This window comes from Oratosquilla oratoria, chromosome 22, assembly GCF_046742065.1.
Source record: "Oratosquilla oratoria isolate Oo_2021 chromosome 22, ASM4674206v1, whole genome shotgun sequence".
In the NCBI taxonomy this organism is placed as follows: Eukaryota; Metazoa; Arthropoda; class Malacostraca; order Stomatopoda; family Squillidae; genus Oratosquilla; species Oratosquilla oratoria.
The window spans coordinates 7,920,478-7,934,364 of record NC_134798.1 but is presented as its reverse complement, the minus strand read 5'-3'; the positions used below and the strand labels follow the sequence as shown (position 1 = coordinate 7,934,364).

At 40.6% G+C, this 13,887-nt stretch overlaps 1 protein-coding gene across 7 annotated transcripts in view; it reads right to left on the bottom strand.

The window, feature by feature from the left end:
- Positions 1-702: 702 nt before the first annotated feature.
- Positions 703-13,887, bottom strand: part of LOC143037418 (oxysterol-binding protein-related protein 11-like) — a 174,189-nt gene continuing 161,004 nt past the window's right edge. For all 7 annotated transcript variants that reach the window (XM_076205570.1, XM_076205575.1, XM_076205576.1 and 4 more), the window contains 4 exons: positions 7,241-7,406; positions 5,676-5,769; positions 4,673-4,944; positions 703-2,558 (listed from right to left, as the gene is read on the bottom strand). In XM_076205570.1, the coding sequence (XP_076061685.1) occupies positions 2,121-2,558; positions 4,673-4,944; positions 5,676-5,769; positions 7,241-7,406 (970 nt within the window). In that variant the 3' untranslated portion in view covers positions 703-2,120. The remainder of the gene's footprint in view (positions 2,559-4,672; positions 4,945-5,675; positions 5,770-7,240; positions 7,407-13,887) is intronic.

Sequence of the window (13,887 nt, the reverse complement as noted above, 5' to 3'; positions counted from 1 at the left end):
CACACATAATGTGAATGTGTGCTTTGACTGGGCCACATCCCTTATATGGGCATAAGGGCCCATATATAAGTAGATTTCAGTAATAAAAACAAAACATAATATCTTTATAGAAGTCATTTAAGATTATCATGAATACATACATTATTTAAGATAGCTTTAGGAAGGAAGGAAGAAAGAAAGAAGAAAGAAAAAGAAAAGAGAGAGAGAGAAAAAAAAAAAAAAAAAAAACTACTACTACTCCAGGTACATACTTGATAGTACAGACTACCTGGCATCATTACCATAAGCAGCTTAAGGTCAGACACATTTGGACTAGTAACCTATCAGGTTGGCCAACTGTGAGCAGGGTGGACTGGAGAGTAGTCACATCAAGACAAGCAAACAGCATGTTCCTTCTGTAATGAAGGACTAGAAAACTGGGTTTTCCTTCTACAAAGGACTAGCGATTCTGATCTTTCTTCTTAAGGGAAGGACTAACAAACAGGGTGTTCCTTTTAAGGTACTGGCTTTGGTTCACTACAGGGGACATTAGACTGTACAACTTTGGCAACACACAAAACAAACTCATCTGGGGCGGGGGACTTCTGGCCCATTATGTTTGTAGTTTTCATCTGTAACTGATGTAACCCACTCATGCCTCAGGCAACCCAACAACACAGACAAGATGAAACTCAATCTTGTCTGTGTACAATAAAAATGACATTAATTTTTCATCTACAGTTTAATTCACCAATTCAATATGGTGGTACACTATATACAGTATAGCCTGTTATGACAAAATCTTGGTCAGTTTTGTTAAACTGCAGAGTGTAGCAGCATGAATGTGGTTTCATTCAAGACCCATTGCAAGTTAGGGTTTTCCTCTTAGTTGAACAAAATCTTCTTTCATTAATCACCAATCTGATATGGTGTATCACTGTTCTAAAGGAGCCTTTTTTTTCCAACCAATTTACTGTTACCTGTAAAGCACAGTGGCTTGGCATGGGAGAGGCATACCCTCACCCATTTCACTCATTCCCACTTAAAACATGAGAAAATTGTACCTCCTTTTTTTTCTAAAGTATCCAAGAGAGTAAACAGCATTGTGAGTCTAACATATTTGAACTAGTCTGCTTCCTGAAGGTTCGTGAGCATTCAGTGTTATGACAGCCATGAAATTAAGAAAGGAAAAAAAAAAATAAACACTTCTGATGTGATTGAGGGACCAATGATGAGTGACTATACGAGGGGTTCCTATTGGATGAATCTTCAAGAGAATTATCTCCTCGCCCATAGGTGCAGCCCCGAGAAGTTGGTCTTGTCCCTAAACTGGGCTCAATATCCAGGATAGATAATTACTGACTCCTCTCCTAGTTCTACTACCTGGCAACACAGAAAGAACCCCGCATCCATAACATAGACAGCACTCAAACACAAATTTCCAAAGAGAATTAAGGGATGATCCAAGGACTGCTGCCCGCTGCCATAGAGCCACAGGTCAGAAAATCTAGCAGAAATTAAACTAAAAGTAAATGTGTCTTGCACATACATTCACATCAGTATTTTAGGGCCAGACTGTACAAATAGCACCACTTTACAACTGATATAGCAAAAAGTATTCAACCCTAACAAAGAGTTGAGCTTTGCATAAAAAAAAAAAAAACACCAACTGATAATCCAGTTTTGCAAGGTTTTACTAATGCACAAAAAAATAAGGCATACATGTCTACCAAATCTGAACTTATAGGTAACTGGCAAATATTTTTAAGTCATAGATACTCAAAAATCTAATTCCTACCTTTCAAGAAGAAGTTTTTTGGCAACGATTTGTTATGCATACTATCTTTATATCTAACACCGGTTCAGTATAAATATGTATGACCTGAATTCTAATCAAGGTTACACTTCAATATAGTGCCATATTGATGTATTTTCAAATCTCAAGTTCATTTGATCATATTTGGTGTATAAGGTATAAGCTCTTTATAAAAAAAATTGCGAAATATCTATGAATACTAAACTACTGCAGCCCAAGCAGTACCGAGTCTATTGCATTGAGTACCAGAGCAGATGCAACTACAGCATGTAATGATAAATGGAATCCCTCCTATAAAAACCCTGCCTACATGCTCCACTTGTTACTATGTTGGCTCTGGAGCTGGACAGGTGACTACTGCATACTGTGGTAACTTATTGTATACCCAGTGGTCTTGTGCACGAGAAGAGAAGAGGCGCGTAGGGAAGAGGACCTTTTTCTCTGCCCTCTCTCGTTCCTCTGTTCTTTGTGTTTCTTCAAGAGCTCTCTTGTGGTTTGTTGCTGTCTCTACATCTCCCCTCCCCAAAGCAACTGTCACATCATGCCAAAGTCTCCTTGATTCAAATGGAGCTTGCATTGCTAGGGGTTTCACTCGCTTGCGACACACAAAAGGAATCTGTTGTACATCTAAATTGTATGATTCACCATTGGTATACTGGAATTCTAACACAGAATCCCATTCTCCTTGCACACGGCACAAAACGTTACTAGATGCATTCTTCACTTCAGCAGTTACACGGTGGAGCTTCCCCCCATAGAATGGCTGTGGAGAGAATTAGATAATATTAATTCAAATAACAAGGAATCAAACACACAAAGCATAGTGTTCTTCAATGGGACAAATGACAGTTTGGGACACTTCTCCAAAATCTTCAAACCCAGGATAGAGCACAATGACTTGCAGAGTCCCACAAGGGTCACTTCTGGCACCTATAATTTTCTTCATCTATGTAAATAATATGATAGGTAGTACATACATAAATGTACCAAAGGCTTTTTCCCCCTTACAAGGGAGGTAGCAAAAAAACAAAGATGTAAAATCCACTCCCACCCATTCCATCCCCACATACTCCACTCCCATTCACCCATCTCCCTTCCTCTTATCTTGGCTCCTCTTGGCACTCCATCCCCACATACTCCACTCCCATTCACCCCCTCCTTCACTCTTTTCTTGGCTCCTTTTGGATGATGGGTCATCCCTGCATTTTTCCCACTGCCCTATATCAGAAGCAATGTCACAAGACTAAGCTCATCCACAGCAAGGCTGCTTCAGTAAATTGGCTACAGCCCCCATCTTCGTCCCCTCGTGCAGAAAAAGAGAAGACTGGGAGAAATCCCTTCGGGTTGTGTCAAATTATTTTTTCACACATAATCCCTCAACCCACATCCCCGACCCACTCCCTTTCATGTATCACAGCATCATCCATAGAGAGCCATTTTCCATTCACCCCTATCTTCCGTCTTCTCCTGTCCTTCCTCAACAGACATTCCTCTCTTTCCCAATGCCCCTTTTATCCCATCCATCCATCTCATCCTTGGTTGCCCCCTCATGTTCACTCCCTCCACCTCTGCCTTCCACACCTCTTTTACTAATCTTTCTTCACTCATTCTTTCCATGTGTCCAAACCATCCCAATACTCTTTCATCAACCCTATCTCCCTACTCTCTTTCCACCCCTATTCTCCTCCTCACCTCCTCATTTCTCACTCTATCCAGCCTAGTAACTCCTATCATACTTCTTCGGCATCTCATCTCAAACACATTCAAAAACCTCCTCTCTAGGTAAAAGCCTATGGTGTGTGTGTATATATATGTATATATATATATATATATATATATATATATATATATATATATATATGAATATATATATATATATATATATATATATATATATATACATACATACATACATATACCAAGGCTTTTTCCCCCTTCCAAGGGAGGTAGCCAAAAAGGGAAAGGCATAAAAACACTCCCACCCATTTCATCCCTAAATACACTCCACACCCCTCCCACCCTCCCTCTCATCTGAGCACCTCCTGGATGACGGGTCATCCCTGCACCCTGCCCACCGCCCTGGGTCAGAAGCAGTGTCGCAAGACACAGCACATCCACAGCAAGGCCGCTTCATTTAATCGGCGACCCCCCCTCTTCGTCCCCCCTTGCATATAAGGAGAGGACGGGGAGAAATCCCTTAGGGCTGCGTCAAAATTTACTCACGCATACTACCCCACCCCCCAGCCCATTCCTCCTCATGCAATCACATCATCATCCATATACAACCATTCTCCACTCACCTCTGTCTTCCGTCCTCTCCCTTCCTTCCTCAACAGACATTCCCCTCTTCCCCAAAGCCCCCTTCACACCATCCATCCACCTCATCCTAGGACGTCCCCTCATGTTCACTCCCTCCACATCTGCCTTCCATACCTCTTTTACTAGTCTTTCTTCACTCATTCTTTCCATGTGTCCAAACCATCATATATATATATATATATATATATATATATATACATATATATGCATATATATATATAATATACTGTATATATGTATATATATGTGTGTGTGTAGAAAAAAAAAAAAAAGCCCAATCCACCCTAGATTAATATATGCAATGGTGGCTTGATCTCCTTTTAAAGTAAATCTATGAAGAACTAACATAATTTCTGATCACTAATTCTCTGCAAAGGTTAAAAGAGCATTACATTCAGTTATGCTCATTACATTATAAAATTATTTGCCATGTTAATCCAAATCATTCATAAAAACAGATCAGCTCTTGAATCTATTACATCAAAATCAGAACATACAACTAATCAGTTCTAATGCATCTTGTTCAACAACAAAGGAAATGTATTTCCAGTAACATACCTTGGTGTGAAAAATTATAGCAGCTTGACAACCTGTCTCAGCACAAGCAATATTTACTCGTCCTCCAAGCTCTACCCAAGGCTCAGTGAGAATACTACGTGCATAGGCAGAGGGCATAGCTAGTGTGTAGGCTTCTCTTTGTTTCCCCATAGACAGGGTAATATCACCAATGAGGTTGACGCCAACAGACATCCCCATGAACTTGGACTTGGTCCAAATGTGGGCATTAATACACAATTGTTTTTCAGGACATTCTATGAAGAATGCAGACACTGTCAATGATAAAAAAGAATATATAAATATCACAGTTGCTTACACCATCTTATTAATGCTTGTTGGCCACTTTATATGCTTTATCTTAGATAATGTTTGATAATTTACCCCCCCCCCAAAAAAAAAAAAAAAATAAATAAAATAAAATAATAATAATAATAATAAATAAAGGAAGAAACACCCCCTGCTAGAAATGAAAGACAATGTATGCATTAACTGAATTTGTATGTAAACAATTACATATGTATGTACATAATTGAAAGTAAATTATGCAGGAAATGAACTGCACTTGCAAGGATTTTTTTTTTTCTCCTCTTCTCATCCATCAATCAAACTTAGTTTTAAATTTGTATAAGCTTTTAGACTGGACCATGTTTTCTTTTATATTAATCCATGAGCTGGAAAGAGAATGTGCAAAAGTGTTACAAGAAATAGGTACCTGGGGATGAATGTATTAACACCTTTTGGATAGTGGGTCATCCCTGTCCCCTTCCACAATGCTTGGGTCAATAACAATGTAATGAAGCTTAACAGTTATCAAACTGTACATTGGAGAAATCCTCAAACTGAATGGAACTGTCTGGCATTAGTACGTATAAAATCTATAAAGTGGCCATGAAGCATTAAAAGATTGTGTACAGTAAGAGTTATATCAAGTAAATACAAACAACAGCTTCAATACAGATTCTAGGTGTTCACATCATTGGATTAAAAGGACAAGATGTGATACCTGGAGGATGATGAGAGACCTGCTCTGCTCTAAATTTAATGAGCACTGGAGGATCAGAGTCTTCTCCTTGCTCCTTACCGCTTCCGCCTTGCTCCTGAAAATCAAACATTGTATTAAGTAACTTGAATGTATTTTTTTTTTATCTAACGAAATTCTGGGTGTGAATCATGACAAAAAATTCTTCACCTATAAAGTACCAAAAGATATCTGATATAATATATCTATATAATCAAAGTCTATCCCAAAGATAAATTGACATTAGCTATCTTTTTAACCATCTGAGGTCTTCATACTTATCAAAACATCACAGCTCCTGTGGAAAAATATACCAATGAAAAACTTGTTCTTCAGGCCTATTTACAAAAATTGGTGCAACATGTTCCCAAAACATGTGCAGGTATATATTTCAAGTTCCCTAAAATTGGCAACTTAATTCTAAAACAACCAACAAGAATCTTTCAAAAATGGCCCAATGCCAAGAAGATATTCTGACTTAATAAATTGGGACCCTTTTCCAAGCTCAAAACCATTTATCACGAAAGTCAGTCCAGTTATTCTGATGTACATCTTAATCACAGCTTAAGGCTTTCTAATTGTTTTTAGCTTTAAGCTCAGATATCTATGCAGACACAACCCTTATCCTACAACTTAGAAGATCGGTGAACTCAACAAAGACCCTGTTTATTCTTACGAGACCTGCATTTCTAGAGTTCCTCTCTTGCACATGTTAAAAGTACCTAAACTGCATACTTTTATGGATTTTAGGTTAGTCATATGAACTGACAATCAGAAATAACTAAGAGCTTTGGAGCACTGAGGAAGCAGTGGGAAAGCACTAAGATAGGCATTAACGAGAACAGAGGAAGGAAACATGAAACCATAAGAACAAAGGAAAATGAGATAAGGGGGTGATTTTGTGTCAGAATTAAAAGGAGACTAAAGTTCAACTGAATTAAAGAAATAAGACAGATTCAAGATAAAAGATAAAGAAAATGAGAGAGAGAAAGAGAGAGAGAGACCTTGACAGAGAGAAAGAGATAAAATGCTTGAGAGAGAGACAATACTTTCAGCTGTACAATTTTATAATGAAATAACAGCATCAAGCAATCAAGCAATACTTGTTTCTATTTTGATTGGTATAATCAACAATCACATTACTGTAGGCCATAGAAAATATATTTGTATCCAACTGAGACAAGAAGAAAAATAGAAGCCAAGGAAAAGCAAAAATATGTCAAAAAACCAAGGCCAGAAGAAGTTGGGAACTGTGACAAAACACACTTGACAGTACTTCTGTAAACATTCCAAAACATGGTGTAAGCAGATGCAGGATATGGAAACATACATAAATAAAACTCCTCTTTCTCATAAAATACCATCAAGACATTTTCTCCGGTTCTTACCAGACAGCAGACATGCTATGACATCACTTTGCATTTCACAGTACTAAGGGATCTGGTGGAAAAATAGACCCATCACAGAGAATTGAGTTTGATGTGTCTGCAGGTTGATCGCAATTCCAATGCACAACAATTAGTCAAAGTCATCATAACCCAAGCACTTGCCATTGAAGATCCTCTGGGTACCCTCCATGTGCAGTAGAATGTCTCCCCAATGATTGGGTTATAAGGCTTCTTGGCCACTGATCCATTCCGCCCAACGTGGATGCTTGTCAAATACCATTTCACAACAGACATGATGCGGTCTTCTCCACTCTGGCAGTCCGCTATTCTGTGGTTCAAATTATATGGTGTTAAAGCAGTAAATAAATGGACAGCATTCTTTTTGGTACTTAAACACTGAACTAACTGGAATGGGGTGAGTGACAGAGATGGGAGGGGAGAGTGGGAAAGAAAGTAAGAGATAAAGAAGGTGAAAGAAGGGAGGAGGGAAAGGGGAGGGAAGGAAGGAAGGGAGGGAGAGAGATAGAGATAGAGAGAGAGTGAAGAGAGAGAAGAGAGAAGAGAAAGGGAGAGAGAAAGAGAAAGGACAAAAGAAAAAGAAATACAGAAAGAGAAAAAGAGAAAGAGAAAGAGAGAGAGGGAAAGCGTGAAAGATAGAGATGGAAAGAGTGAAAGAGAAAGGAAAAGAGTGAGAGAGAGAGAGAGGGAAAGAGTGGGAGAGAGAGAGGGAAAGAGTGGGAGAGGGCAAAAGTGAGAGAGAGAGAGAGGGAAAGAGTGAAAGAGGAAAAGTGTGAGAGAGAGGGGGAAGAAAGAGAGGGAAAGAAAGAGAGAGGGAGAGTGAGAGGGAAAGAGTGAGAGAGGGAGAGTGAGAGGGAAAGAGTGATAGAGAGAGAGAGAGAGAGAGAGAGAGAGAGAGAGAGAGAGAGAGAGAGAGAGAGAGAGAGAGAGAGAGAGAGAGAGAGAGAGGGAAAGAGTGGGAGAGGGAAAGAGTGGGAGAGAGAAGGAAAGAGTGAGACAGAGAGGGAAAGAGTAAGGGAGAAAGAGAAAGAGAGAGGGAAAGAGTAAGAGAGGGAAAGAGTAAGAGAGGGAAAGAGTAAGAGAGGGAAATAGTGAGAGAGGGAAATAGTGAGAGAGACAAAGAGTGAGAGAGAGAGGGAAACAGTGAGAGACAGGGAAAGAGTGAAAGTGAGAGAGAGGGGGAAAGAAAAAGAGGGAAAGAATGAGAGAGGAAGAGTGAGAGGGAAAGAGTGAGAGAAAGGGAAAGATTGAGAAAAAAGGAAAAAGTGAGAGAGAGAAAGAGAGGGGATGAGAGAGAGAGAGAGAGAGAGAGAGAGAGAGAGAGAGAGAGAGAGAGAGAGAGAGAGAGAGAGAGAGAGAGAGAGAGAGAGAGAGAGAGAGAGGGGGGGGGGAAGACACAGAGAGAGAGAGAGAGAGAGAGAGAGAGAGAGAGAGAGAGAGAGAGAGAGAGAGAGAGAGAGAGAGAGAGAGAGAGAGAGAGAGAGAGAGAGAGGAAGAGAGAGAGAGAGGGGAAGAGAGAAGAAGAGAAGGGAAGAGAGTGGAAAAGAGAGAGGGAAAGAGGAAGAGAGAGTGGAAAAGAGAGAAGGAAAGAGATGGGTGGAAAAGAGAGAGGGAAAGAGAGGGAGAGAGACAGGAACAGAGAGAGGAGAAGGCAAAGAGCAGGGAATGAGTAAGGAATGAGCAAGGAGAGAGAGGGGGGAGTGGGAAGAGAGAGGAAAGAATGGGGAAAGAGCAAGGAGATAGCGGGAAAAGTGTGGGGAGACAGACAGTGGGGGCAAAGAGAGTATGGTAAATCTCCAGAAGTGCACACCTAAGTAATGTATTAATAGAAAATAGAATATCAATTTTGTAAATTATAATACATCAATGTAACATGCATTTTTAGTGGTGGAAATCATACATACATACATACACCAAAGGCTTTTTCTCCCTTATAAGGGGGGTAGCCAAAACACAAAGGCATAACCACTACCATCCATTACATACTCCACACTCCACTCCCCTCTACCCTCTTATCTTGGCACCTCCTGGATGACAGGTCATCCCTGCATCTTGTCCACTGCCCTGGGTCAGAAGCAGTGTCACAAGATACAGCACATCCATAGCAAGGCCTCTTCACTTAATTGGCAAACCCCCTCTCCATTCCCTCATGCAGAAAAGGTGGAAATCAATAAAAAAATAAAAAAAATAAAAAAATAAATAAAAAAAGAATGCTAAAAATGATACCCTAGCAACAACTCAGATGTCAGCAAGCTTCAAGATGCAATGTTTATTTTTGTTTGCTGTCGAAGACAAACTAATGGAAGTCTAATAAATTGCTTTAGTATAACCAAACCAAACCTCCTATGGGGTATGCATTTAGGATCCCTGGAGACCATCAGACTAGGCTAGACCAATTTCTTAGATTTCAGTTACATCTAAAAAAAAAAAAAATGGTGTCTTGAAGCTCACTGACATCCAAGTTGTCACTAGTACATAGCTTTTAGCAAAGTTTTTTTGTTATTGATTTTCAAAAAGAAAAACATTACATTGATGCATTCTAATTTACAAAATTAATATCTAATTCTTTATTGATATATCACTTAGGGGTGCACTTCTGGAGTAATACAGAGTATTATTATTATTAATAATAATAATAAATAATAATAATAATAACAATAATGATAATAACAATAATAAGACATATACAAAGGGCTTTTTCCCCCTTACAAGGGAGGTACCTAAAGTCAAAAGGCATAATTACATCCCCACCCACTCCACTCCCATTCATCACCCCTCCCTCCCACCCTCTTTTCCTGACTTCTCCTGGATGACAGGTCATCCCTGCATCTTGTCCACTGCACTGGATCAGAAGCAATACAGCAAAAAGCACCACATCTACAGCAACATGCAGCACACCCATCGCAAGGCCGCTTCATTTAATTGGTAACTCCCCCCTCTCCATCCCCTCATGCAGAAAAAGGAGACTGGGAGAAATTCCTTTGGGCTGTGTCAAAATATAATTCACACATAACCACTCTCTAACCCCCATCCCCCACCCATTCCCTTCCATGCATCACAGCATCATCCATACACAACCATTCTCCACTCGCCCCCTATCTTCTGTCTTCTCCCTTCCTTCTTTCCTTCTTCAACAGACATCCCCCTCTTTCTCAATACCCCTTTTACCCCATCTATCCATCTCATTCTCAGTTGCCCCCTCCTGTTCAGTCCATCCACCTTTGCCTTCCAAACTTCTTTTACTTACCTTTCTTTACTCATTCTTTTTATGTCTCCTAACCATCCCAATATTCTTTCATCCACCTTATCTCATAATAACAATAATGATGATGATGATGATGATAATACACACATATGATGATGATGATGATATGGTTTAATGTCACACACTCCCCCCTATCGGGGGGTTAGGACAGTGCCCCTCACAGAGGGCTTTGTAGCGTGGAATTCAATGAACCATGCCCTTGGTTCAACTTCGCTGGTGGCAGGATTCGAACCGCCCTCACTTCGACCTTCGCTACAGGTAACGACGCCCTAACCCGCTCAGCCAATGAGCTTCCATATACCACAAGCCTTTTCCCCCTTCAAGGGAGGTAGCCTAAGTCAAAGACATAAATCTTTTCCCACCCATTTCATCCCCACATACTGCACTTCCATTCACCACTCCTCCCTCCCTCTTTTCTTAGGGTCACATGGAGAATTGTCACCCCAGAACACCCACATAAAGAATAGTCACCCCATGAGATCCCACCTGAAGAATTGTCACCCCAGTACGCTGAATATCAACAGTGGAATAAAGATTACATTAGGTTAGGTTAGGGTTGGGTTAGGTTAGGTTAGGGTTGGGTTTGGTTAGGTTTGGTTACATTAGGTTGAATGAGGGTTATGCTTATGGTTACAAATTTATACAACCAAAGAATTGTAAACCCAGGATGGCCCACATGAAGAATTGTCACCCTAGGATAGCCCACATGAAGAACTGTCACCCTGTCGAAGACTGATGACAATTCTTCATGTGATCCTTTTCTTGCCTCCTCCTGGATGATGGGTCATCCCAGCATCTCACCCACTGCCCTGGGTCAGAGACAATGTAGTAAGACACAGCACATCCACAGCAAGGCCACTTCATTAAATCAGTGACCCCTCCCTCTCTCCTCTCATGCAGAAAAAGAGAAGATAGGAAGAAAACCCTTCAGGCTGCACCAAAATATCATTCACACATACTCCCTCACACCACCATCCCCCACCCACTCCCTTCCATGCATCACAATACTCCTTTTTCCCCATCTATCCATCTCATCCTTGGTCACCCCTTCATATTCACTCCTCCACCTCTGTTTTCCACACCTCTTTTACTAATATTTCCTCATTCATTCTTTTCATGTGTCTAAACCATCCCAGTACTCTTTCATCAACCCTATCTCCCAATTACCTTTCCACCCCAGTTCTCCTTATTTCTCACTCTATCCAGCCTAGTATCCCTCCCATACTTCTCAGGGATTTCATCTCAAATACATTTAAACTCTGCCTCTCTTATGTTCCATCTTTCTGCCCCATACAATGCTATCAGCACAATTACCCCTTCATACAATCTCCTCTTAGCATTCATTTCCAAATGTCTCTTTCTTATTACACTTTTTAATCCTCCAAGGCATTTACTTGCTTCTATCATTATAAATTCTACCTCCACCTCCACTCCTCCCTTTCCCACCACATTCGCATCCAAGTATCTAAAGCTATCCACTTCCTCCAGTCTCTCTCCTTTAATCCTCACTTCCAATTTGCTCTCATCCTCTCCCCTTGTACAGCTCATCACCTTACTTTTACCCACATTTATCTTCAACTTCCTTATTTCCCACACCTTCCCAAACTCGGTCACTAATTTCCTTAATCCCTCCTCTGATCCTGCCATAAGCGCAGTGTCATCAGCAAACAACAACTGGCTTATATCCCATTTTTCTCCATTTTCTTTAACCATCTCCAGTCCCCAGCCCATTAACCTTGTGTTTACCTCTCACACCACCCCATCCATGTATAAATTGAACAGCCACGGTGACATAACACATCCCTGGTGAAGTCCCACCTTTAATTCAAACCACTCACTCTCTCCAACTCTAATTCTAACACAGGCTCTACTACTCTCATAAAAACTCTTGACTGCTCTTAATAGCTTTCCTTCTATCCCATATATCTGCAATACCTCCCACAGTGTCTTTCTACCCGGTCATAAGCCAAATCCATAAAACCCCCAAAAAACACTCTTACCTTTTCCTAAAGCTCTCACATATCTGCCTTACCACAAAAATCTGACCCATGCAAACCCTACCTGTCCTAAACCCACACTCTTCCTCACCAATTACTTCCTCTGTTCCTCTCCTAATCCTCTCAATCAAAACCCTCCCATAAGCCTTTCCAACTACACTCAAACTGATCCCTCTGAAACTACTACAATCACACTTGTCCCCCTTTCCCTTGTAAAGTGGAAATATACAGGCACTCCTCCAGTCCTTCACCACTCTACCCTCTTTTAGACAAATATTAAATAACCTCACCACCCAGTTCACCATCATTGTACCTCTCTTTTTCAGACATTCTGCCTTCTCTTCCATTAACATATCTCCATCTGTACCTTTTACCTTTTCTTCTCTACTTGGTTTGCCTCCTCTTCCTCTCTTAATTTCTTTCCAAAACATCTTTTTATTCCTTTGAAAATTTTGTCATACTCTAACCCCATTTTACATCTGCTCTACTCTTTGCCTCCTTTATCTTATGCTTCACTTCTCTTTTCTTTTTTTTTGCATCTCTCATGATTCTCTCCTATTTTGTAACCAATCTGTGCATACTGTCCTCTCTTCTACAACCTTCTTTGCTTCCTCATCCCATCACTCACTACCCTTCCTTCTATTTCCTCACCATCCTCCTTGTTCCACACACCATTTTTGCCTACCTTGTGACTCCCTCCTTGAACCATCCCCATTCCTCCTCCACTCCTAGCTCTACTCTATCCTTCACTCCCTCCCACTCCTCTCACAGTTTCTTCTTGTACTCCTTCTCCTTTTCTTTTTCATTTAATCAGTTTACTTTAAGCACCTCCCTACCCTTCTGTCCTTCTCTTTCTCCATCTATCCTCCACTCTCACCTCACCTTACACCAAAAAATGATCTGATATTCCCCAACTCTCTCTCCTTAGAACATGCACATCCAAAACTCTTCTTACTATTCTCCTGGTTACCACTATGAAGTCCATTAATGCCCTATCTATCACCCTTCCTTCCACCACCCTCTCCCATGTGTACTTATACTAGACTTTCTTCCTAAACACTGTACTTGCTATCATCAGCTCTTTCTAGAAACATCTCCACCATCAACTCTCCACTCCACTATGTTTTTTTTTTTTCTGGAACTCCACACTTCCCAACCATTGGTTCATTTCCTACCCTAGCATTAAGGTCTCCCAGTACCACTACATTGACATTTCTCTCTAAACCCTCTATGTACTCATTTCAATCTATTCAAAAATCCTCCCTTTCCTCTACATTCTCCTCACTACCAGGCCCATATACACTTACAAAAATCCACATCTCCCTTCTCAGTTTCACCTTCATCCACATTAACCTTGAGAAAACCTCCTTCCACTCCACCACATGCTTATCTATCTCTTCACTTACTAGTATAGCCACCTCTTCTCTCCCTCATCCTCTCTTCACTACTGACACCCTCCCAATAACACTTCCAAACTCAAACTCACCCCTCTCTTTCAACCTAGTTTCACTCAATGCCAACATATCCAT